The 27,690-nt window shown below is 46.0% G+C and overlaps 1 protein-coding gene across 1 annotated transcript in view; it reads left to right on the forward strand.

The window, feature by feature from the left end:
* Positions 1-27,690, forward strand: part of KAT8 (lysine acetyltransferase 8) — a 564,841-nt gene that overhangs the window by 264,401 nt on the left and 272,750 nt on the right. Inside the window, exon 7 of the mRNA XM_069244212.1 lies at positions 9,258-9,398. Within this exon, the coding sequence (XP_069100313.1) occupies positions 9,258-9,398 (141 nt within the window). The remainder of the gene's footprint in view (positions 1-9,257; positions 9,399-27,690) is intronic.

The following is a 27,690-nucleotide window of genomic DNA, read 5'->3' on the forward strand; positions in this document are numbered from 1 at the left end:
GTTTCTGGTGGCGTGCATACGGTAACTGCAGATTCATCACCACCTTCCTATCTCCCTGCTTTGTGGGGTGGTCTCTAACATCAAAATCGGTTAACCCCACTTCCTAGTCACCATCAATCCTTTTGCTTCTTGCCAGCAAGTATTGTAGTGCTAGGCTATTAGGAGTTTTACTGCTAATAATGTTATGGAAAACCACATTTTTTGTTGTCGTAACTGCAATCTTGGCATGAGTTACAAAAATCTGTCACCTTGCATCTCTAGTGAACTTACCAATAATTCAACAGCAACAAAAATGAATCCTTTGTGGTGTATGGCCTCACTACCAGTTCAAAGGACTCTGTTTGGCTTCAAATCATTAAGAATATTTACAGTTAGAAATGGGGTCTCTAGTTGGCAGTCGGTTTGCACCCTGTCCAAGTAGGGACCCTCACTCTATTCAGGATAAGGGAGATACCTGCTCAGATAACCCTTGCTCACCCCCTAGGTAGCTTGGCACAAGTAGTCAGGCTTATCTCAGAAGCAATGTGTAATGCATTTGCACATAACACACAGTAACACAGTGAAAACACTACAAAAGGACACCACACCAGTTTTAGAAAAATAGCCAATATTTATCTGTATAAAACAAGACCAAATACAATAAAACTCCAACCTACAGCAATAAAAATATGAATTCTGCAAGATTTACTCAAAAATACGGTTTCTTGAAGTCCATAGCTCCACCTGGGAATATCACGGCGTCGTGACCAACAAAACCAACAGTTCAGGCCAGCCCCAGCGTTGCTGGCCAGCTTTGGTGTTCGAAAGACCCGCAAACAGTACCTTTGGAATTGCAGGGCATTGTGATCCTCGCGGTGAGCTCCGTAGAGCGGCATCGCTGGCGTCACGGTGTTGCTTCCGGAGTCAAGGCGGGAGTCGTCGGGCCCTTGAAGTCACACACGTTGCAGATTGAACTCTGGGCTGATGAAGCCAGGAGTGCTGGCATGGATGGCGTCGGGGCTGCAGCGCAAAGCGGGATGAAGCGATGTGCGGTGCCCACAGATCATGGTGCAGGCAGCAGCTCAGTGACTGCGTCCAGCGGCATCGGTGAGACTAGGACTGCGGTGTGAAGCAGGGCGATGCAACATGTGGTGTCACCGGGTCACGGTGCAGGCAGCGGTGTCGTTACTGAGGCACGGTCAGTAGACTCAAGGCGGCAGTATGGGGCGGTGCTTCATGAACCTCACAATCAGTGTCCACAGGCCATGGTGCAGGCAGGGATGCCTGGTGATTACATTGGGGCCGATGGTGCTGGCGTCAGTGGACTTTGGCTGTGGTGCAGGATGGGATGATGCTTCCCGTACCTCAGAAGCAGTGTCCACAGGCCACGGTTCAGGCAGCTGCGTCGGTGTCAGCAGGAGCAGCGTTGTCGGGGAGGCCCAGGTCACGGTGCAAGCAGCAGCTCAGTGAAGTTGTCCGATGACGGTGTCGTGAGACCAAGGTCACGGTGCGAAGCGGGGCAGTGCGGCTCCGTGTGGCATCGGTAGGTCACGGTGCAAGCCAGCGGCTTCATTGACGGCGTCGCTGTGGTTTTTCGTCTTTTACAGCACAGAACACACAGTTCCCAGTGCTGCAAGGTTAGGAAACTGAAGTCTTTGGTATCCCTGAGGCTTCCAACAGGAGGCAAGCTCTACTCCAAGCCCTTGGAGAACTTTTTCAAGCAGGATACACAGCAAAGTTCACCCTTTGCCCTCTTTTAAGGCAGAAACACCAACTGCAGGCCAACCCAGCAATGCAGGGGCAGTACTCCTTCAGATCTTCTCCTAGGCAGAGGTTTCTCTTGATTCCAGAAAGATTCTAAAAGTCTGGGGTTTTGGGTCTAATACTTACACCCCTTTCTGTCTTTAAAGATGGCAAACTTCAAAGCAAAGTTTCAAGTGTTTGCAAGATCCTTCCTTGTCCAGGCCAGGACCCAGATATACACCAGGGGGTGGAATCTGCATTGTGTGAGGGCAGGCACAGCCTTTTCAGGTGTGAGTGACCGCTCCTCCCTCCCTTCTAGCTCAGATGGCTCATCAGGATATACAGGCTATGCCCCAGCCCCTTTGTGTCACTGTCAAGAGGGAACTCCTAACAGCCCAACTGTCAAACTGACCCAGACGGTCAGATGGTTTAAGCAAGAAAAATGCCTATTTTCTAAAAATGGCATTTTTCAAACTAACAATCTAAAAAACAACTTTACTAAAAGATGTATTTTTAAATTGTGAGTTCAGAGACCCAAAACTCCACATTGCTATCTGCTCTCAAAGTGATTCTGCACTTTAATAGTTAATAAAGATAGCCCCCGTATTAACCTATGAGAGGGTTAGGCCTTGCAACAGTGAAAAACGAATTTGGCAGTATTTCATTGTTACGGCATGTACAACACACCAGTACATGTCCTACCTTCTAAATACAGTGCACCCTGCCCATGGGGCTAACTAGGGCCTACATTAGCGGTGCCTTATATTTCCAGAGCAAGCAAAAGCTTGATGAAACTAGTTCAGAACGTAAACATAAGAACTCCAGTTACTTTACGAAAATATAAAGTTAAACTGGGAGTGATGTCCTGTTGTGGCCCTCTGATCCCACAATCGTGGCTGAGAAGATCCCTACAAAGAGCAACTAACCATAAAGTGTAAGCAGGTCTCAGGCCAGTGGGACGAGTGCAGTCAAATACCCTTAAAAATGAAAAGCTGTGTCTTTGTGAATGTACAAAGACAATGTATTTGCGGCACAGGATCTTTAAGAAATATCATTGCCGTTCAGCTAACAGATGCCTCATGGAAAGGCTTGGGAATACATGTAAAGAACTTGTCAACAAGCATCTTTAAGACTCCTGAAGATCAAAAACTGTGCATGAATAGACATGAGTGAAGGGCAATTGGGCTGAGCATGAAGGCCTTCTTGTCTCTGATCTCACATCAGTTTCAACAAAAGGACAATCTGACAACTCTATACCGTATACAGAAACAAGAAGGAACCAAACTAAAAAGCTGTCACAAAGATGCGTATCTGGTTCGCTACTGGATGTTGGGTCACAAAATTAATTTGACAGTGGAATAAGTGCCAGGATCACAGAACACAGTGGCAGGCGCCATGCATAGAAAACATGTTAACTGCCACAAATAGAAATTGGACGTAAGGAGATTAGAGTGGTTAGTTTAAAAGTAATGTACACTTTTCTGGATATCTTCGATACACCAGGGAGCACCAGATATTGTGGAAGTCGAAAAACCAAATACATGTATTGCTACTAAAAGTGTTGGAATTTTATGCTATGGGATTTGTCATTAGCAACACTGATCCAGTTGAAGCCAAATCTGTACCTTCTCTCCAGTAATCAGAGTCCGGGATAATGTCTCCACCCAGCTGCCTTGCACCTGACTGCCTGTCTACTGCAGATCTACAGTACGACACCTGAAACATATCAACAAACTGTAAAAAGTTCCTACAAGCAGCTCAAGTGACTTCCACTGTCAAAACGTTTTCTTTGAGATTGAAAAGATTTTGGTTTGGGTTTTCATCCTACAAATATTAACCCTGTTCCGATGTGTCCACATGAGATAGTGCCTCATCTATATCTGGCAAAATGTGACTTGAGAGATTTTTCTTTTAGAGTATATCCTGTGGCTTTATGCAGATGCCTCAGAACCTCCGGCACACCATCCTTATACTCCTCTAGGGTGGTAAAGGAATTAGACAGGTTGGTTTCGCACATTTCCTTCTATAGGAAGGAACCTGCCAGTGTGTGAGAACTCAGTAGAGTGCTAGGAGTCCTTATCAAAGAACATTTTTGCTTATGACGTGGAACAGTGCCTTAATAATTATCACATCCACAAGAAGCATCACCAAAATACACCCATTTTCTACAAAGCTATGATTTCTAAAATTTGACAAGAACAAAGTCACTCTTTCTGCGAATCCTAGTTTCATACCCAAGATTTACCCACATTGTTTTCCACGACCATCCATAGCAACAGAAACCTCTTTTCATTCTTTGAACCTTAACAATGTTTAAAGTTCTGTGTTGATAGAACAAATCACTTTTGCAAGACTAGTCAATTTTCATGCTGAAACTCTAACAAACCATGCCATTTGTCTAAACTGGACACAGTAAATTAAATCATGGCATGTATCTTTGTCAATCATGCCAAAGCTGGCACTCTCTCGGACAGAGGAAGTGCTCATTTAACAAGGGGCATGGCTACCACAGCCACACTCGTGGTTGCAGCGTCTCTAGTGGACATATACAAAGTAGTCTTTTTGTCTTCGTCCCATACCCTTGCCAAACTCTACTGTCCAGATGTCCAATCCAAAGCCATATTAGCAGTGGGTTAGGTAGTGCTGAGCAATCAGTTTCATTGTGGTAAATCTCATTTTTGTCTGTCTAATATACTGCTTTAAAAATCATAATTCAGTCAAGTGAATCAATGGAAGATCCAATTATGGAGAGTAAAAAGTTAGTTACCTGTAACTGCTGTTCTCCAACATTGTTGTCTGTCTTACATTCAGGCAAGCTTTTCCTCCTCCCCTTTCATGAGGCTACTGATCATTGCATGAGACAAGCTTTGAAAGTCTGATAATTGGTGCCTCTGAGCAAGGTTGGAACTTGGAACCCCTCCTCCTGATAACTATGTCAAACTGTAGTCACAGGTAAGTAACTTATTATTATTATTATTATTATTATTATTATTATTATTATTATTATTATTATTATTATTATTATTATTTTTTAAACTGAGTTACTGGTTTAAAGTTGAGCTTAATAGGTAGGTGGAAGTAAATGGTGGCCTTTTCCCATTTGTAATGTGTTTTGCGTTTGAGCATGATCTGTTTGCATAGCACCTCCATCTCTGCAAAGGAGTCTACAGCTCATCAACCAATCATCGCTGTTTTCTCTACCTTCTTACTTGGAGGGGTGGTGGTTTACATCTTGCAGTAACCAAAAATATCCTAAAGTAGAAAGGCATAAAAAAGCTGACATTCCTTCGCAGTTAGGGGCAGTTCGAGTGACCGAGAGGTAGCACAGTGCAAAGAGATCTATACTACCCATAACGCAACGCCAGCTTCGTTTGAAACCTGGTTTCTGGGCAGACTACTGTAAATAGCAGAACTAGTGAAACTCAACCTGGAAAGTTGCGTTATTTGGTTGCTTCTGTCCGTCCTTTTAGCAGTTAGTTGGATAGAACAGTGCATGTTCATTGCCAGTGTTGCCCGGATTAGCTATTCATCTTGGCTGGGGTCCTTGTGACCGGAATGGAACTGCGATAAGGGTATGCTCCACAAAGTATTGAAATAAAAAGCAGTGCAATGTGTTGTGCATAGAGGTTGTATCGGTCATAACAATTAACTATTTTCCACATCCAACGTTGTGAGTTAACTCTGTTCGTCTTTTTATCTTTTTTTATTTTCTTTTCAAAATAGCATTAGGAAAACATAAGATTTTTTTTTTTTTTTTGGGTAGAGAGAGTATCACTATAAAAAGAAAATGAAGCTTTGTTTGCTTTTGAATTTTTTTTTATTTTAGCCACTTACGCATTCAACTGTATATTCCAGTGGGCTCATTAGTGTCAGCAAAGCTAATAAGCAGTGCCTTTTGTCTCCCATTGCTGAATTATTGGCTTTGCTAATGCTTTTTGCAGATGATATTCAGCATCAACCAAAGGCTTTTTCGATGTTAGTTTATGTAGGAGGCTGGACTGGCTTGTAGTGAGTACCAAGGGGTACTTGCACCTTGCACCAGGCCCAGTTATCCCTTATTAGTGTATAGGGTGTCTAGCAGCTTAGGCTGATAGATAATGGTAGCTTAGCAGAGCAGCTTAGGCTGAACTAGGAGACGTGTGAAGCTACTACAGTACCACTTAGTGTCATATGCACAATATCATAAGAAAACACAATACACAGTTATACTAAAAATAAAGGTACTTTATTTTTATGACAATATGCCAAAGTATCTTAGAGTGTACCCTCAGTGAGAGGATAGGAAATATACACAAGATATATATACACAATAGCAAAAATATGCAGTATAGTCTTAGAAAACAGTGCAAACAATGTATAGTTACAATAGGATGCAATGGGGAAACATAGGGATAGGGGCAACACAAACCATATACTCCAAAAGTGGAATGCGAACCACGAATGGACCCCAAACCTATGTGACCTTGTAGAGGGTCGCTGGGACTATTAGAAAATAGTGAGAGTTAGAAAAATAACCCTCCCCAAGACCCTGAAAAGTGAGTGCAAGGTGCACTAAAGTTCCCCTAAGGACAAAATAGTCGTGTTAGAGGAATAATGCAGGAAAGACACAAACCAGCAATGCAACAACTGTGGATTTCCAATCTAGGGTACCTGTGGAACAAGGGGACCAAGTCCAAAAGTCACAAGCAAGTCGGAGATGGGCAGATGCCCAGGAAATGCCAGCTGCGGGTGCAAAGAAGCTTCGACTTGACAGAAGAAGCTGAGGTTTCTGCAGGAACGAAAAGGGCTAGAGACTTCCCCTTTGGTGGACGGATCCCTCTCGCCTTGGAGAGTCGTGCAGAAGTGTTTTCCCGCCGGAAGGACGCCAACAAGCCTTGCTAGTCGCAAATCGTGCGTTTGGCGTTTTTGGACGCTGCTGGGGCCCAGGAGGGACCAGGAGGTCGCAAATTGGACCTGAAGAGAGAGGGGACGTCGAGCAAGACAAAGAGCCCTCACTGAAGCAGGTAGCACCCGGAGAAGTGCCAGTAACAGGCACTACGAGGATGCGTGAAACGGTGCTCGCCGAAGTTGCACAAAGAAGTCCCACGTCGCCGGAGACCAACTTAGAAAGTCGTGCAATGCAGGTTAGAGTGCCGTGGACCCAGGCTTGGCTGTGCACAAAGGATTTCCGCCGGAAGTGCACAGGGGCCGGAGTAGCTGCAAAGTCGCGGTTCCAAGCAATGCAGCCCAGCGAGGTGAGGCAAGGACTTACCTCCACCAAACTTGGACTGAAGAGTCACTGGACTGTGGGGGTCACTTGGACAGAGTCGCTGGATTCGAGGGACCTCGCTCGTCGTGCTGAGAGGAGACCCAAGGGACCGGTAATGCAGCTTTTTGGTGCCTGCGGTTGCAGGGGGAAGATTCCGTCGACCCACGGGAGATTTCTTCGGAGCTTCTGGTGCAGAGAGGAGGCAGACTACCCCCACAGCATGCACAAGCAGGAAAACAGTCGAGAAGGCGGCAGGATCAGCGTTACAGAGTTGCAGTAGTCGTCTTTGCTACTATGTTGCAGGTTTGCAGGCTTCCAGCGCGGTCAGCAGTCGTTTCCTTATCAGAAGGTGAAGAGAGAGATGCAGAGGAACTCGGATGAGCTCTTGCATTCGTTATCTAAAATTTCCCCAGAGACAGCGACCCTAAATAGCCAGAAAAGAGGGTTTGGCTACATAGGAGAGAGGATAGGCTACTAACACCTGAAGGAGCCTATCAGCAGGAGTCTCTGACGTCACCTGGTGGCACTGGCCACTCAGAGCAGTCCAGTGTGCCAGCAGCACCTCTGTTTCCAAGATGGCAGAGGTCTGGAGCACACTGGAGGAGCTCTGGACACCTCCCAGGGGAGGTGCAGGTCAGGGGAGTGGTCACTCCCCTTTCCTTTGTCCAGTTTCGCGCCAGAGCAGGGGCTAAGGGGTCCCTGAACCGGTGTAGACTGGCTTATGCAGAATTGGGCACATCTGTGCCCAAGAAAGCATTTCCAGAGGCTGGGGGAGGCTACTCCTCCCCTGCCTTCACACCATTTTCCAAAGGGAGAGGGTGTCACACCCTCTCTCAGAGGAAGTTCTTTGTTCTGCCATCCTGGGCCAGGCCTGGCTGGACCCCAGGAGGGCAGCTGCCTGTCTGAGGGGTTGGCAGCAGCAGCTGCAGTGAAACCCCAGGAAGGGCAGTTTGGCAGTACCAGGGTCTGTGCTACAGACCACTGGGATCATGGGATTGTGCCAACTATGCCAGGATGGCATAGAGGGGGCAATTCCATGATCATAGACATGTTACATGGCCATATTCGGAGTTACCATTGTGAAGCTACATATAGGTAGTGACCTATATGTAGTGCACGCGTGTAATGGTGTCCCCGCACTCACAAAGTTCAGGGAATTGGCTCTGAACAATGTGGGGGCACCTTGGCTAGTGCCAGGGTGCCCTCACACTAAGTAACTTTGCACCTAACCTTTACCAGGTAAAGGTTAGACATATAGGTGACTTATAAGTTACTTAAGTGCAGTGTAAAATGGCTGTGAAATAACGTGGACGTTATTTCACTCAGGCTGCAGTGGCAGGCCTGTGTAAGAATTGTCAGAGCTCCCTATGGGTGGCAAAAGAAATGCTGCAGCCCATAGGGATCTCCTGGAACCCCAATACCCTGGGTACCTCAGTACCATATACTAGGGAATTATAAGGGTGTTCCAGTAAGCCAATGTAAATTGGTAAAAATGGTCACTAGCCTGTCAGTGACAATTTGGAAAGACATGAGAGAGCATAACCACTGAGGTTCTGGTTAGCAGAGCCTCAGTGAGACAGTTAGTCAGTACACAGGTAACACATTCAGGCACACTTATGAGCACTGGGGCCCTGGGTTACCAGGGTCCCAGTGACACATACAACTAAAACAACATATATACAGTGAAAAATGGGGGTAACATGCCAGGCAAGATGGTACTTTCCTACAGTTTATAGCATAATGTTTGCTGAAACTGTGCTGCAAGATGTTATGACTGGTTGAAGTAATAATATCCAGCAAGACATAGCGAGTATTAAGTTCTTTTATATCTGCAAATTAATACTTTTTTTGTCGGAAGATCCTTGATAATTTGCAGCTTGGGGGAGACGGTTAGCTTGCGTAGCTAAATACGTTTTTTTTAAATAGAAAAAAAATCTGAATGGATTAGAATATTGAAATGAATAACTTAAGAACATACTCTAAGCCACGCAGGTGTTGACATTTTAGAGCCATTGTGTCCCATGTACCACTCCTGTTTTCATTAAGAAAGTTTACGAAAAATACATTTTGTGAAGCAACCTACGTGATCGTCTGCCTAAATGTTACTAAATGTAATAATATTGTTGGATTTTTGTTAATTGCTGCGTTTCTGCTGTGGCAGCAGCTGTACCTTGAGCTGACCCTGTGGGTGTCTGAATTGGTGTTATGAATGAAAAAAAACACTCTGCTTTGGCTCAGATGCCACCCTGCCATATCTGACTAGCTGCTTGTGGTTTCTCTTCTTCAGATCTACTGCCAGAACCTTTGTCTGTTGGCTAAACTCTTCCTCGACCACAAGACTCTGTACTTTGACGTGGAGCCCTTCGTCTTCTATATATTGACTGAAGTGGACAGGCAGGGAGCCCATATTGTTGGTTACTTCTCCAAGGTACAGTTCTACATTATTAAGTTTGCGCCTGAATACTCATCATTTATTTCATTATTTATTGACTCTTGTGGTTTCCCCATTTCTCATTTACTTTTGAGTAGCCTTTCTAGAAGAATATAATGAGTTTTTAAAATGGGCAGTGGGTGAAATGTGAATCTGGGTGTATTGAAGTGCAACATTTGCAATGTCTGCTTCTCAACATCCAAAATGCTTGTTTGTAAAGTGCACCTGGTGAGTTCGTGGCACTAAGGCAGATCCAGCTGAAGTTAGAGGTCCTATAGATCGTAACGAATAAGTGAATAGCAATGTTGAGACCTTTTCTAAAGGTGAGCTAATTTCAGAGGCATCTGACCAAAGAGAATAGGATGTTCTTTTCCAACGTATCCTCATCAGTAGTCCTAAGCACTGAATTGTCCTGCCCGCCTGCGGAACCCGCAGAGAACCTTGCTATGTAATTATTACCTACTGGTGGGTTCCAGTAGGTGGTTATTGTTGGGGCCTTTATTCAATAGGAAAAGCTTTTTTTTGTTTTGCGTATAAGTTGCTGCCTTTTGACAAATCTTCAAAGCTAGTTTGCCACTCACTTCAGCTGCTGTCTGAAAAGTTTCAGGCTGATTCCCCAAGCTGGGAGGAGGAGGGGGGGGGGGGGTTGGAAGGGTGAGAGGGAGCGTGGTTCTGCACCAACAGCAGTAATGTGATTTGCTGGCTGCAACTTTGCTCTCAGGCTTCAGCCAGCTTATTACGCCACTTGTGTTGGCATTTGAATCAGTCTCGAAATTCATTTTGTTATAAAAGGGGTTCAGGGTACCTGACCGCATGGGACTGATGGAGGGGTCGGTGAGGAACCCCTCATGAGCAAAAAACTGCCCAAAAATGTTTTTAGGGGGGGGGGGGGCGTGAGGATCCACCACGACACTCGGTGCAGCTCCAGACCCCAAGTTAGACCCCATCCACAGACCCACTTACGCCCTGACACAAACACTCATACACCAACACAACCACTCGCCTACCCAGAGACCCAGAACACCACTCACACACCTTCTCACAGACCCACACAGCCATGTAAACACTGATACAGCCACTTACAAAACGACTCACATACCCCTACAGCAAAACCACTGACTCCCCACTGAAACACCCATAAAGCCACTGACTCACCACTGAGAGACCCGCACAGCCACTTACACATCCACTCATATACCCACCACACACTCATACGTCCACTCACACGCCCAATCGGGCCAGGCCCAGCGGCCAACCCCCAGCGAACATGGGTAAATGCTGTGTACAGTGTGGTGCTGGCTGCATGCAGGGTATTACCCACTGACCACTCACCTGTGGTCACCCTCTCGCCCCAGGCATGGGGTTGGCTGGGAAGGAGAGGGGGTTGGGCCGTACAGTGGTGGGGTTGGCTACATGCTGGAGGGGGCGTAGGCCAGGCCCTATTTCCAGCACACCACCACGCACAGCCAAAGGCTGTGCCCAGTGTGGGGTTGGCTGCATGCTGGGTTGCGGTGGGTAGCTGCAGGGCATGGCCACGCATATATGGATTAACGTATGGGAATTAAACATTATGTTACATTAAAAAGAAAAAAACCTAGAAATTTACAGGAACATTATAGTTGGGAAATAAAACACCCCCTGCCCCCATAAGCCTAGTCACTAAGCTAGTAAGCAACTACACAAAATGTATCATGGAAGAAAAGGTTTACCTGTAATCCTAGCTATCTTCCCAGGGGAGTCCTCATCAAAGTCATAAGCAACCCTCCCACCTCAGCCAGACAACGATTAAATACTTTTTTTTTTTTTTTTCTTCCAGTATTTTTGTGCTAATTTCTTCATCTTTGTAAAAATGAAATGACCGAACAGTCAACCCCAGTGCATGATGGGACACTAAAGCAAGGGTGAAGCCCTTAAAAGTACAGAGTCAGTTTAATTCTTGCTGTATAGCCTAGTTTTACAACAGTCCTGTGCTTTCTTTGGTGTCCTCTATTTTAAAGGCGAGGTTTGTGACATATTTATTTTCATATCTGTTTTTTATTCTCAATTGGTTATACATTTTTAGAATGGAACAAAAAATGAAACTTGGCTATTTCACCTACACCCTCCAGATATATATATATATATATATGTATGTATATATGTATATATGTTTGATGGCATGTGTAGACGCAGATACACATGCTGTGCATATCCCGCCATCTAGTGTTGGTCTCGGAGTGTTACAAGTTGTTTTTCTTCGAAGAGGTCTTTTCGAGTCACTAGATCGAGGGACTCCTCCCATTTCGGCTCCATTGCGCATGGGCGTCGACTCCATCTTAGATTGTTTTCTTTACGCCATCGGGCTCGGACGTGTTCCTCTTCGCTCCGTGTTTCGGTTCGGAAAGTTAGTTAAAATCTCGGAAAATTCAACTGTATTGTTTGCGTTCGGTATCGGTTTAGTTAACGCAGATCGACACCGAATTAAAGAAGAGCTCCGGTAGCCCGGCGGGGCCTAGTCGGCCCGACCGCGTGCGTCTTCAAGGCTCATGGAACAGACCCCATTCCGCTTCTGCCCCAAATGCCACAATAAGTATCCTTACACAGATCAGCATCTGGTCTGCAATTTGTGTTTGTCCCCTGAACACAAAGAGGATACTTGCGAGGCTTGTCGGGCATTTCGGTCGAAGAAAACGCTATGGGACTGGAGAGCACGAAGGCTTCAAATGGCATCGGCGCCGTCAGGACACCACAACGTCGAAGAAGAGGAGACTTTCTCCATTGCTGACTCGTACAAGCCCGAAACGGAGCAGCCTTCGAAAACCGTGAGTAAACCAGCCCCGGCCAAAACTCACGCCAAGATCATGAAGGCCCAGGGGACGCCACCGCCAGCAGGCCATGGCTTAACCCATAAAATCGGTGAACAACCATCGGCACCGAAAAAGGGCACACACGTGTCGAAGTCATCCGACTCCGGTCGAGATACCGGCACAGAGTATACTCGACACCGAGAACCTGGCTCTGACCAAACTCGACATCGAGATACCGGCTCCGACCAAAGTCGGGACCGAGAGATCGGCACCCTGAAACCAAAAAAAGTAGCATTGGAGCCGAAAAAGACTGTTGAAAAGGTTTTGGTGCCGAAACACCCAGCTTCGGAGCCGAAAACAAGCTCCTACTCCGAGGAACAAGGCCTTTCAGCACAACTCCAAGGCCATAAATTTGGACAAGAGCTAGAAATGGGGGAGCCAGATTATACACAAAGAAGGCCTCATATTCAAAAGGAAACAGGGAAAATAAGAACTCTCCCTCCTATTAAGATGAAATGGAAACTTGCTTTCCAAGACACAGAAAGACAACCGAAAGCAAAAGTGGCAAAAGAAGTAATTCCACCTTGTTTTTCGCCACAACCATCACCACACCATTCACCACAACCGTCACCAATTGCTCCCCCTCCTATGATGCAATCTCCAACGCACACAGGGATGAGCCAGGATGACCCAGATGCATGGGATCTATATGATGCACCAGTATCTGACAATAGTCCAGACTGCTACCCAGCAAGGCCATCACCACCTGAAGACAGTACTGCTTACACGCAGGTGGTGTCCAGAGCAGCTGCTTTTCACAATGTGGCACTGCACGCTGAACCGATTGAGTTTTACTTTTTATTTAATAGTTTGTCGTCAACACACAGTCCGTACCAACGTCTTACAATGTTACCAGGGATGTTGAAACACGCGAAACAAGTATTTCAAGAGCCCGTCAAAGGCAGAGCCATCACACCTAGGGTGGAGAAAAAGTACAAGCCTCCCCCTACAGACCCTGTGTACATCATGCAACAACTGACACCTGACTCAGTAGTAGTAGGCGCAGCACGTAAAAGGGCTAATTCACACACCTCTGGAGATGCACCACCACCCGACAAAGAAAAATGAAAGTTTGATGCAGCGGGGAAAAGAGTTGCAGCCCAGGCAGCTAATCAATGGTGCATTGCCAATTCTCAGGCTTTATTGTCAAGATATGACAGAGCTCATTGGGATGAAATGCAGCACTTTATAGAACATCTTCCCAAGGAGTTTCAAAAGCGGGCACAACAGGGGGTGGAGGAGGGCCAAAGTATCTCTAACAACCAGATACGATCGGCAATGGACGCAGCGGACACAGCTGCAAGAACTGTGAATACAGCGGTCACTATTCGGAGACACGCATGGCTACGCACCTCCGGATTTAAGCCAGAGATCCAACCGGCTGTGCTGATTATGCCTTTTAATGGACAGCAGTTGTTTGGGCCGGAGGTGGATACAGCTATAGAGAAACTGAAGAAGGACACCGATACAGCCAAGGCCATGTGCGCGCTCTACCCCCCACAGAGCAGAGGCACATTTAGGAAGACACAATTTAGAGGGGGTTTCGGGCCCAAAGCACAGAACCCTCATCCACACAAGCCAGACCTACATACCAGGGCCAATATCAAAGAGGAGGCTTTCGGGGACAATACGTAGGTGGACAGTTCCCTAAAACCAGAGGAAAGTTCCAAAGACCCCTCAAACTAAACAGTGACTTCAGTGTCACAAATCCCCAACACATAACACCAGTGGGGGGGAGACTTACAGATTATTTAACAAATTGGGAGGAAATCACAACAGACACGTGGGTCCTAGCCATTATCCAACATGGTTATTGCATAGAATTCATACAATTACCACCAAATGTACCTCCAAGGACACACGTCCAAACAACACCTGGATCTACTACAACTAGAAGTCCAAGCGTTATTACAAACAGAAGCAATAGAACTAGTACCCAAACATCAAAAGGGAACAGGTGTCTACTCCCTGTATTTTCTAATACCAAAAAAGGACAAAGCTCTGAGGCCCATATTAGATCTCAGAACATTAAATATTTACATCAAATCAGATCACTTTCACATGGTAACACTTCAAGACGTAATTCCATTGCTCAAGCAACAAAACTACATGTCAACATTAGACCTCAAGGATGCTTACTTCCATATACCTATACATCCTTCCCACAGAAAATACTTAAGGTTTGTAATCCATGGAGTACATTACCAATTCAAAGTGTTACCATTCGGGATAACAACAGCACCAAGGGTATTTACAAAATGCCTTGCAGTAGTAGCTGCACATATCAGAAGACAGCACATACACGTATTCCCGTATCTAGACGATTGGTTAATCAAAACCAGCACTCGGAAACAGTGTCTTCAACACACAAAATACGTCATAGAAACCCTTCACAAACTAGGGTTCTCACTTAACTACCAAAAATCACACTTACAGCCGTGTCAAATACAACAATACTTAGGAGCAACAATCAACACAAAAAAGGGATTGCCACTCCAAGTCCACAAAGGGTACAAGCATTCCAAAACTTAATACAAAGCATGCACCCAAACCAAAAGTATCAGGTAAAATTAGTGATTAAACTATTAGGCATGATGTCCTCATGCATAGCCATTGTCCCAAACACAAGATTACACATGCAGCCCTTACAACAGTGCCTAGCAACACAATGGACACAAGCACAGGGTCAACTTCAAGATCTAGTGTTGATAGACTGCCAAACACACGTCTTGCTTCAATGGAGGAATCCTGTAAATCTAAACCAAGGGCGGCCTTTCCAAGACCCAGTGCCTCAATACGTGATCACAACAGATGCTTCCATGGTAGGGTGGGGAGCACACCTCAACCAACACAGCATCCAGGGACAATGGGACACTCAGCAGAAACAACTTCATATAAATCAGCTAGAATTACTAGCAGTGTTTCTAGCGTTGAAAGCATTTCAACCACTAATAGCCCACAAACACATTCTCATCAAAACAGACAACATGACAACAATGTATTACTTAAACAAACAAGGAGGGACACACTCAGCACAACTGTGTCTCTTAGCACAGAAGATTTGGCATTGGGCGATTCACAATCACATTCGCCTAATAGCTCAATACATCCCCCGAAATCAAAACCAGTTGGCAGACAATCTCAGTCGAGATCACCAACAAATCCACAAATGGGAAATTCATCCCCAAATACTACAGACCTACTTTCAAAACTGGGGAACACCGCAAATAGACCTATTCGCAACAAAAGAAAACGCAAAATGCCAAAACTTCGCATCCAGGTACCCACAGCCTCACTCCAAGGGCAATGCGTTATGGATGAGTTGGTCAGGGATATTTGCTTATGCTTTTCCCCCTCTCCCACTCCTTCCGTATCTAGTAAACAATTGAGTCAAAACAAACTCAAACTAATACTAATAGCACCAACTTGGGCACGACAACCTTGGTACACAACACTACTAGACCTGTCAGTAGTGCCTCTTATCAAACTATCAAACAAACCAGATCTGTTAACTCAACACAAACAACAGATCAGACACCCACATCCAGCATCACTCAATATAGCAATCTGGCTCCTGAAGTCTTAGAATTCGGACATCTAGACCTTACACAAGAATGTATGGAGGTCATCAAACAGGCTAGAAAACCTACTACAAGACATTGCTACGCAAATAAATGGAAACGATTTGTCTATTACTGTCATAATAATCAAATTCAACCATTACACGCGTCTGCGAAAAACATTGTAAGCTACTTACTACACTTACAAAAGTCTAAGTTAGCTTTTTCATCCATTAAAATACATCTCACAGCAATTTCTGCCTATCTGCAAATTACACATTCAATTTCACTATTTAGAATCCCAGTCATAAAAGCATTTATGGAGGGTCTAAAAAGGATCATTACACCAACAACACCGCCAGTTCCTTCGTGGAACCTCAATATTGTATTAACACGACTCATGGGTCCACCATTCGAACCCATGCACTCGTGTGAAATGCAATACTTAACCTGGAAAGTAGCCTTCCTAATAGCTATCACATCTCTCAGAAGAGTAAGTGAAATACAAGTTTTTACCATACAGGAACCCTTTATACAAATACACAAGCATAAAGTGGTTTTACGCACAAATCCAAAATTTTGGCCAAAAGTTATATCACGTTCCACTTAAACCAAACAGTGGAACTCCCAGTGTTTTTTCCACAACCAGACTCTGTAGCTGAAAGAGCATTACATACATTAGACATAAAAAGAGCACTAATGTATTACATTGATAGAACCAAACAATTTCGCAAAACAAAGCAAATGTTTGTAGCTTTCCAAAAACCTCATGCAGGAAATCCAATATCCAAACAAGGCATTGCTAGATGGATAGTTAAGTGTATTCAAACCTGTTATATTAAAGCAAAAAGATAACTGCCTATTACACCAAAGGCACACTCCACTAGAAAGAAAGGCGCTACCATGGCCTTTCTAGGGAATATACTAATGACAGAAATATGTAAGGCAGCCACATGGTCTACGCCTCATACATTCACTAAACATTACTGTGTGGATGTGTTAACACAACAAGCCACAGTAGGACAGGCAGTACTACGAACATTATTTCAAACAACTTCAACTCCTACAGGCTAAACCACCGCTTTTGGGGAGATAACTGCTTACTAGTCTATGCACAGCATGTGTATCTGCAGCTACACATGCCATCGGACGGAAAATGTCACTTACCCAGTGTACATCTGTTCATGGCATGAGACGCTGCAGATTCACATGCGCCCTCCCCGGGAGCCTGTAGCCGTTATAAGTTGATAAAAATAAACTTGTAAATTTGTAAATATATCACTTTTAATCACACTATGTACATACATACTTACTCCATTGCATGGGCACTATTACTATATACACAACTCCTACCTCACCCTCTGCGGGGAAAACAATCTAAGATGGAGTCGACACCCATGCGCAATGGAGCCGAAATGGGAGGAGTCCCTCGATCTCGTGACTCGAAAAGACTTCTTCGAAGAAAAACAACTTGTAACACTCCGAGCCCAACACTAGATGTCGGGATATGCACAGCATGTGTATCTGCAGCGTCTCATGCCACGAACAGATGTACACTGGGTAAGTGACATTTTCCATATATATATATGTTCGATGGCATGTGTAGCTGCAGATACACATGCTGTGCACATCCCGCCATCTAGTGTTGGGCTCGGAGTGTTACAAGTTGTTTTTCTTCGAAGAAGTCTTTTCGAGTCACGAGATCAAGGGACTCCTCCCATTTCGGCTCCATTGCGCATGAGCGTCGACTCCATCTTAGATTGTTTTTTTTTTTTCCGCCATCAGGTTTGGACGTGTTCCTTTTGGCTCCGGGTTTCGGGTCGGAAAGTTAGTTAGAATCTCGGAAAAATCGTCGGTATTGTTTGCGTTCGGTATCGGGTTAGTTATAACAGATCGACACCGACTTTTGAAGAGCTCCGGTGGCCCTTTGGGGTTTTTTCCATCCCCCGTCGGGGCCTGGTCGGCCCGGCCACGTGTCTCTTCAAGGCTGATGGAACGGACCCCATTCTGCTTCTGCCCAAAATGTCACAACAAGTATCCGTATACAGATCAGCATCTGGTCTGTAACTTATGTTTGTCTCCAGAGCACAAGGAAGATACTTGTGAAGCCTTTCGAGCGTTTCGGTCCAGAAAAACATTAAGAGACCGAAGAGCTAGAAGACTGCAGATGGCGTCGGCGCCGACAGGACAAGGGCGTTTCGAGGAGGAAGAAGAAACCTTCTCCATCCAGGAGTCGGACTCGGACGAGCTCGATCCAGAAGAAACGCCGAAAACCGTAAGACGTCGAAACATAAAACTCACGAGAAGACCACAAAAGTCCAGGGGATGCCACCACCAACAGGCCATGGCTTAACCCGAAAAATAGGTGACCGATTATCGGCACCGAAAAAGGGCACGCTGGTGTCGAAGTCATCCAACTCCGGTCGAGATACCGCCACACCGCAATCTCGGGCCCGAGACAGCGGCTCCGAGCAAGTTGAGCACCAAGACAGCGGCACCGAAATGGGTCGGCACCGAGAGACCACGATGCCGAAAATAAAAAAAGGTTTTGTCGGAACCGAAAAAAGTAGCTGAAAAGGTTTCGATACCGAAACATCCGGCCTCGGAACCTAAAACAAGTACCTACACAGAGGAACAAGGACTGTCCTCACAAATGAAAACACATAGATTTGGACAGGAACTGGAGACAATGGAGCCAGATTACACCCAAAGAAGGCTCCACATCCAAAAAGAAACAGGGAAGATCAGCACTCTCCCTCCTATTAGAATGAAACGCAAACTTGCCTTCCAGGAGAAGGACAAGCAGCCACAGGCTAAGGCTGCTAAAGAAGTAAGCCCGCCACCGTCTCCACCACGCTCTCCGCAACCATCGCCGGTAGCCACACCACCAATGATGCAATCCCGACTCATACAGGGATGAGTCAAGACGATCCTGACGCATGGGATCTTTATGATGCGCCAGTGTCAGATAATAGTCCTGACTGTTATCCAGCTAGACCGTCACCACCAGAAGATAGTACAGCCTACGCACAAGTGGTGTCAAGGGCAGCGGTGTTTCATAATGTCAACCTTCATTCAGAGCCAATTGAAGACGACTTTCTATTTAATACGCTGTCGTCCACACACAGCCAGTATCAGAGTCTCCCCATGCTACCTGGAATGCTAAAGCACTCCAAACAAGTGTTTGAGGAGCCTGTAAAAGGAAGGGCCATTACTTCAAGAGTGGAGAAAAAATATAAACCGCCACCAACAGGCCCCGTGTACATCACACATCAGCTAACAACGGACTCAGTGGTAGTAGGGGCAGCTCGCAAGAGGGCGAACTCACACACTTCAGGAGATGCACCACCTCCAGATAAAGAAAGTCGTAAATTCGACGCAGCAGGAAAAAGAGTGGCGGCACAGGCAGCTAACCAGTGGCGTATTGCAAACTCACAGGCTTTGTTGGCCAGATACGATAGGGCTCATTGGGACGAAATGCAACACTTTATAGAACATTTGCCCAAGGAGTTCCAAAAGAGAGCACAGCAAGTAGTGGAAGAAGGACAGAGTATCTCAAACAATCAGATACGCCCAGCAATAGACGCTGCAGACACAGCTGCTAGAACTGTAAACACAGCAGTGACAATAAGGAGACATGCATGGCTGCGTACATTTGGATTCAAGCCGGAAATACAACAAGCCGTGCTGAATATGCCATTCAACGGACAACAGTTGTTTGGGCCGGAGGTGGACACTGCCATCGAAAAACTTAAAAAAGACACAGATACGGCCAAAGCTATGGGTGCACTCTACTCCCCACAGAGCAGAGGCACATTTCGAAAGACACAGTTTCGGGGGGGTTTCGAGGACAAAGCACAGAACCCACAACCTCACAAACAAGACCCACTTATCAGGGCCAGTATCAGCGGGGAAATTTTCTGGGACAATATAGAGGGAGACAGTTCCAAAAAAGTAGAGGGAAGTTCCAAAGTCCCAAAACTCCACAGAGCAAGCAGTGACTTACACGTCACGAATCCTCAACACAACACCTGTGGGGGGGAGACTAACCAAGTTCTACAAACAATGGAAAGAGATAACAACAGATACTTGGGTCTTAGCAATTATCCAACATGGTTATTGCATAGAATTTCTCAATTTCCCTCCAAACGTCCCACCGAAAAGACACAATATGTCAAAGCAACACATAGATCTTCTACAAGTAGAGGTCCAAGCGTTGTTACAAAAACAAGCAATAGAATTAGTACCGATTCATCAGAAAGGAACAGGAGTTTACTCTCTGTACTTTCTCATACCCAAAAAAGACAAAACTCTAACACCTATATTAGATCTCAGAACTTTAAATACCTACATCAAATCAGATCACTTTCACATGGTGACATTACAGGACGTAATCCCATTGCTCAAACTGCAAGACTATATGACAACACTAGACCTAATGGATGCATACTTCCATATACCGATACATCCTTCACACAGAAAGTACCTAAGGTTTGTATTCCAAGGGGTACATTACCAATTCAAGGTGTTGCCATTTGGGATAACAACTGCGCTAAGAGTTTTTACAAAATGCCTGGCAGTAGTAGCTGTGCATATCAGAAGACAGCAGATACACGTGTTCCCATACCTAGACGATTGGCTAATCAAAACCAACACGCAAAAACTGTGTTCACAGCACACAAAGTATGTTATCGAGACACTCCACAAACTAGGTTTCTCAATCAACTACACAAAGTCGCACATTCTGCCGTGCCAAACACAGCAACTTAGGGGCGACAATCGACACAACAAAAGGGGTTGCCACTCCAAGTCCACAAAGGGTACAAGCTTTTCACAAGGTAATACAAGCCATTTATCCAGAACAAAGAATACGGGTCAAGATGGTAATGAAACTACTAGGCATGATGTCCTCATGCATAGCCATTGTCCCAAAAGCCAGATTGTACATGCGGCCCTTACAACAGTGCCTAGCATCACAATGGTCACAGGCACAGGGTCAACTTCTAGATCTAGTGTTGATAGACCGTCAAACATACACCTTGCTTCTATGGTGGAACAACATAAACTTAAACCAAGGGCGGTCTTTCCAAGACCCAGTGCCTCAATACGTAATAACTACGGATGCCTCCATGATAGGATGGTGAGCTCATCTCAATCAACACAGCATCCAAGGACAATGGGACACTCAGCAAAGACAATTTCACATAAATCACTTAGAACTACTGGCAGTATTTCTAGCGCTAAAAGCATTTCAACCCATAATAAGCCAAAAACACATCCTTGTCAAAACAGACAACATGACAACGATGTATTATCTGAACAAACAGGGAGGAACACACTCAACTCAGTTGTGTCTCCTAGCACAAAAAATATGGTATTGGGCGATTCACAACCACATTCGCCTAATAGCACAGTTTATTCCAGGGATTCAGAATCAGTTAGCAGACAATCTTTCTTGGGATCATCAACAGATCCACGATTGGGAGATTCACCCCGAAATACTAAACACTTACTTCCAAAGATGGGGAACACCACAAATAGACCTATTTGCAACAAAAGAAAACGCAAAATGCCAAAACTTCGAATCCAGAGACCCACAAGATCGGTCTCAGGGCAATGCGTTATGGATGAGTTGGTCAGGGATATTTGCATACGCTTTTCCCCCCTCTCCCACTCCTTCCATATCTAGTAAACAAATTGAGTCAAAACAAACTCAAACTCATACTAATAGCACCAACTTGGGCAAGACAACCTTGGTTCACAACACTACTAGACCTCTCAGTAGTGCCTCATGTCAAACTACCAAACAGACCAGATCTGTTAACTCAACACAAACAACAGATCAGACACCCAAATCTAGCATCGCTGAATCTAGCAATTTGGCTTCCGAAATCTTAGAATTCGGACACTTAGACCTTACACATGAATGTATGGAGGTCATAAAACAAGCTAGGAAACCAACCACTAGACATTGCTATGCAAATAAGTGGAAAAGATTTGTTTATTATTGCCACAATAATCCAATCCAGCCATTACACGCATCTGCTAAGGACATTGTAAGCTACTTACTACATTTACAAAAGGCAAAGCTAGCTTTTTCATCCATTAAAATACATCTTACCGCAATTTCAGCTTATCTGCAAATTACACACTCAACTTCATTATTTAAGATACCAGTCATTAAAGCATTTATGGAAGGCCTAAAGAGAATTATACCACCAAGAACACCACCAGTTCCTTCGTGGAACCTCAACATTGTCTTAACTCGCCTCATGGGTCCACCCTTCGAACCTATGCACTCATGTGAAATGCAATACTTAACATGGAAAGTTGCATTTCTAATTGCTATCACATCTCTAAGAAGAGTAAGTGAAATACAAGCATTTACCATACAAGAACCATTTATTCAGATACACAAGCATAAAGTAGTCTTACGAACAAATCCTAAATTCTTACCAAAAGTCATATCACCGTTCCACTTGAACCAAACAGTAGAACTACCAGTGTTCTTTCCACAGCCAGATTCTGTAGCTGAAAGAGCGCTACATACATTAGACATCAAGAGAGCGTTAATGTACTACATTGACATAACAAAACTAATTCGGAAAACAAAACAATTATTTATTGCTTTCCAAAAACCTCATACAGGAAATCCAATTTCTAAACAAGGCATTGCTAGATGGATAGTTAAGTGCATTCAAACTTGTTATCTTAAAGCAAAAAGAGAACTGCCTATTACACCAAAGGCACACTCGACTAGAAAGAAAGGTGCTACCATGGCCTTTCTAGGAAATATTCCAATGACCGAAATATGTAAGGCAGCTACATGGTCTACGCCTCATACATTTACCAAACACTACTGTGTGGATGTGTTAACGGCACAACAAGCCACAGTAGGTCAAGCAGTACTACGAACATTGTTTCAAACAACTTCAACTCCTACAGGCTGAACCACCGCTTTTGGGGAGATAACTGCTTACTAGTCTATGCACAGCATGTGTATCTGCAGCCACACATGCCATCGAACGGAAAATGTCACTTACCCAGTGTACATCTGTTCGTGGCATGGGTTGCTGCAGATTCACATGCGCCCACCCGCCTCCCCGGGAGCCTGTAGCCGTTTAAAAGTTGATCTTGAACATTTGTAAATTTGTAAATATATTACTTTAAACTACACTATGTACATACGTACTCACTCCATTGCATGGGCACTATTACTATAATACACAACTCCTACCTCACCCTCTGCGGGGAAAACAATCTAAGATGGAGTCGATGCCCATGCGCAATGGAGCCGAAATAGGAGGAGTCCCTCGATCTCGTGACTCGAAAAGACTTCTTCAAAGAAAAACAACTTGTAACACTCCGAGCCCAACACTAGATGGTGGGATGTGCACAGCATGTGAATCTGCAGCGACTAATGCCACGAACAGATGTACACTGGGTAAGTGACATTTTCCATATGTTCGATGGCATGTGTAGCTGCAGATACACATGCTTTGCACATCCCGCCATCTAGTGTTGGGATCGGAGTGTTACAAGTTGTTTTCTTCGAAGAAGTCTTTTCGAGTCATGAGATCGAGGGACTCCTCCCATTTTGGCTCCATTGCGCATGGGCGTCGACTCCATCTTAGATTGTTTTTTTTCCGCCATCGGGTTCGGACGTGTTCCTTTTCGCTCCGTGTTTCGGGTCGGAAAGTTAGTTAGAATCTCGGAAAAATCACCGGTATTGTTTGCGTTCGGTATCTGGTTAGTTACAACAGATCGACACCGACTTTTGAAGAGCTCCGGTGGCCCTTCGGGGTTTTTTCGATCCCCTGTCGGGGCCTGGTCGGCCCGGCCACATGTCTCTTCAAGGCTGATGGAACGGACCCCATTCCGCTTCTGCCCAAAATGTCACAACAGGTATCCTTATACAGATCAGCATCTGGTCTGTAACTTGTGTTTGTCTCCAGAGCACAAGGAAGATACTTGTGAAGCCTGTCGAGCATTTCGGTTGAGGAAGACATTAAGAGACCGAAGAGTGAGAAGACTGCAGATGGCGTCGGCGCCGACAGGACAAGGGCGTTTCGAGGAGGAAGAAGAAACCTTCACTATTCTGGAATCGGACTCAGACGAGCTTGATCCCGAAGAAACGCTGAAAACCGTGAGTAAGACGTCGAAACATAAAACTCACAAGAAGACCACAAAAGGCCAGGGGACGCCACCGCCAACAGGCCATGGCTTAACCCGAAAAATAGGTGACCGATCATCGGCACCGAAAAAGGGCACGCTGGTGTCGAAGTCATCCGACTCCGGTCGAGATACCGGCACACAGCAGTCTCGGGCCAGAGACAGCAGCTCCGAGCAAGTTCGGCTCCGAGACAGTGGCACCGAAATGGGTCGGCACCTAAACACCACAACGCCGAAAATAAAGAAGGTTTCGTCGGAGCCCAAAAAGGCGACCGAAAAGGTTTTGATTCCGAAACATCCAGCCTCGGAACCGAAAACAGGTTCCTACACAGAGGAACAGGGATTGTCCTCCCAAATGCAAGGACATAAGTTCGGACAAGAACTTGAATCAATGGAGCCAGACTACACTCAAAGGAGGTTCCACATTCAAAAGGACACAGGGAAGATAAGCACACTTCCCCCAATTAAAATGAAAAGAAGACTTGCCTTTCAAGAAAAGTACAAGCAGCCACAGGCAAAGGTGACAAGACAAACAACTCTGCCACCATCTCCACCACCATCAATGCACACATCACCGGTAGCCACTCCACCACTGATGCAATCCCCGACTAATACTGCAATGAGTCAAGATGATCCCGACGCATGGGACCTTTATGATGCTCCGGTATCAGATAACAGCCCAGACTGTTACCCTGCGAGACCGTCGCCACCTGAAGACAGTACATCCTACACGCAGGTGGTCTCAAGGGCAGCTGCTTTTCATAACGTCACCTTGCATGCAGAACCAATTGAAGATGACTTTGTTTAATACACTATCCTCCACTCATAGCCAATACCAAAGCTTACCTATGCTCCCTGGAATGCTAAAACACTCCAAACAAGTATTTCAGGATCCTGTTAAAGGCAGGGCCATAACTCCAAGGGTGGAGAAAAAGTACAAGCCACCGCCAACAGACCCTGTTTATATTACGCAGCAATTAACACCAGACTCTGTGGTTGTTGGGGCAGCTCGCAAGAGAGCAAACTCTCATACCTTGGGAGACGCTCCACCTCCAGACAAGGAGAGTGTAGGAAAGTACCATCTTGCCTGGCATGTTACCCCCATATTTCACTGTATATATGTTGTTTTAGTTGTATGTGTCACTGGGACCCTGGCGGCCAGGGCCCCAGTGCTCATAAGTGTGCCCTGTATGTGTTACCTGTGTTATGACTGTCTCACTGAGGCTCTGCTATTCAGAACCTCAGTGGTTATGCTCTCTCATTTCTTCCCAAATTGTCACTAACAGGCTAGTGACCAATTTCACCAATTTTCATTGGCATACTGGAACACCCTTATAATTCCCTAGTATATGGTACTGAGGTACCCAGGGTATTGGGGTTCCAGGAGATCCCTATGGGCTGCAGCATTTCTTGTGCCACCCATAGGGAGATCTGACCATTCTTACACAGGCCTGCCAGTGCAGCCTGAGTGAAATAACGTCCACGTTATTTCACAGCCATTTACCACTGCACTTAAGTAACTTATAAGTTACCTATATGTCTAACCTTTACCTGGTAAAGGTTGGGTGCTAAGTTACTTAGTGTGTGGGCACCCTGGCACTAGCCAAGGTGCTCCCACATTGTTCAGGGCAAATTCCCCGGACTTTGTGAGTGCGGGGACACCATTACACGCGTGCACTATACATATGTCACGACATATGTATAGCGTCACAATGGTAACTCCGAACATGGCCATGTAAAATGTTTGGGATCATGGAATTGTCACCCCAATGCCATTCTGGCATTGGGGAGACAATTCCATGATCCCCCGAGTCTCTATCTCAGACCCGGGTACTGCCAAACTACCTTTCCCGGGGTTTCACTGCAGCTGCTGCTGCTGCCAACCCCTCAGACAGGTTTCTGCCCTCCTTGGGTCCAGCCAGGCCTGGCCCAGGAAGGCAGAACAAAGGACTTCCTCAGAGAGAGGGTGTTACACCCTCTCCCTTTGGAAAAAGGTGTCAGGGCTGGGGAGGAGTAGCCTCCCCCGGCCTCTGGAAATGCTTTGATGGGCACAGATGGTGCCCATCTCTGCATAAGCCAGTCTGCACCGGTTCAGGGATCCCTCAGCCCTGCTCTGGCGCGAAACTGGACAAAGGAAAGGGGAGTGACCACCCCCCTGACCTGCACCTCCCCTGGGAGGTGCCCAGAGCTCCTCCAGTGTGCTCCAGACCTCTGCCATCTTGGAAACAGAGGTGCTGCTGGCACACTGGACTGCTCTGAGTGGCCAGTGCCAGCAGGTGACGTCAGAGACTCCTTCTGATAGGCTCCTTCAGGTGTTGCTACCCTATCCTCTCTCCTAGGTAGCCAAACCTCCTTTTCTGGCTATTTAGGGTCTCTGCTTTGGGGAATTCCTTAGATAACGAATGCAAGAGCTCATCAGAGTTCATCTGCATCTCTCTCTTCACCTTCTGCCAAGGAATCGACTGCTGACCGCGCTGGAAGCCTGCAAAACTGCAACAAAGTAGCAAAGACGACTACTGCGACCTTGTAACGCTGATCCTGCCGCCTTCTCGACTGTTTTCCTGGTGGTGTATGCTGTGGGGGTAGTCTGCCTCCTCTCTGCACTAGAAGCTCCGAAGAAATCTCCAGTGGGTCGACGAAATCATCCCCCTGCAACCGCAGGCACCAAAGAACTGCATCACTGGTCCTCTGGGTCTCCTCTCAGCACGACGAGCGTGGTCCCTTGAACTCAGCAACTCTGTCCAAGTGACTCCCACAGTCCAGTGACTCTTCAGTCCAAGTTTGGTGGAGGTAAGTCCTTGCCTCCCCACGCTAGACTGCATTGTTGGGAACCGCGTGTTTTGCAGCTACTCCGGCTCCTGTGCACTCCTCGAGGATTTCCTTTGTGCACAGCCAAGCCCGGGTCCCCGGCACTCTAACCTGCAGTGCATGACCTCCTGAGTTGTCCTCCGGCTTCGTTGGACCGTCTTGTGCAACTTCGGGTGAGCTCCAGTTCACTCCACTTCGTAGTGCCTGTTCCGGCACTTCTGCGGGTGCTGCTTGCTTCTGAGAGGGCTCTTTGTCTTGCTGGAAGCCACCTCGGTCTCCTCACGCAATTTGCGACATCCTGGTCCCTCCTGGGCCACAGCAGCATCCAAAAACCCTAACCGCGACTTTTGCAGCTAGCAAGGCTTGTTGGCGGTCTTTCTGCACGAAAACACCTCTGCACGACTTCACGACATGGGACATCCATCCTCCAAAGGGGAAGTTTCTAGCCCTTGTCGTTCTTGCAGAATCCAGAGCTTCTACCATCCGGTGGCAGCTTCTTTGCACCCACAGCTGGCATTTCCTGGGCATCTGCCCACTCACGACTTGATCGTGACTCTTGGACTTGGTCCCCTTGTTCCACAGGTACTCTCGTCAGGAAATCCATCATTGTTGCATTGCTGGTGTTGTTGTTTCTGGCAGAATTCCCCTATCACGACTTCTGTGCTCTTTGGGGAACTTAGGTGCACTTTGCACCCACTTTTCAGGGTCTTGGGGGGGGTTATTTTGCTAACTCTCACTATTTTCTAATAGTCCCAGCGACCCTCTACAAGGTCACATAGGTTTGGGGTCCATTCGTGGTTCGCATTCCACTTCTAGAGTATATGGTTTGTGTTGCCCCTATCCCTATGTGCCCCCATTGCATTCTATTGTGACTATACATTGTTTGCACTGTTTTCTATTGCT

Source organism: Pleurodeles waltl, chromosome 7, assembly GCF_031143425.1.
Source record: "Pleurodeles waltl isolate 20211129_DDA chromosome 7, aPleWal1.hap1.20221129, whole genome shotgun sequence".
NCBI classification, from domain to species: Eukaryota; Metazoa; Chordata; class Amphibia; order Caudata; family Salamandridae; genus Pleurodeles; species Pleurodeles waltl.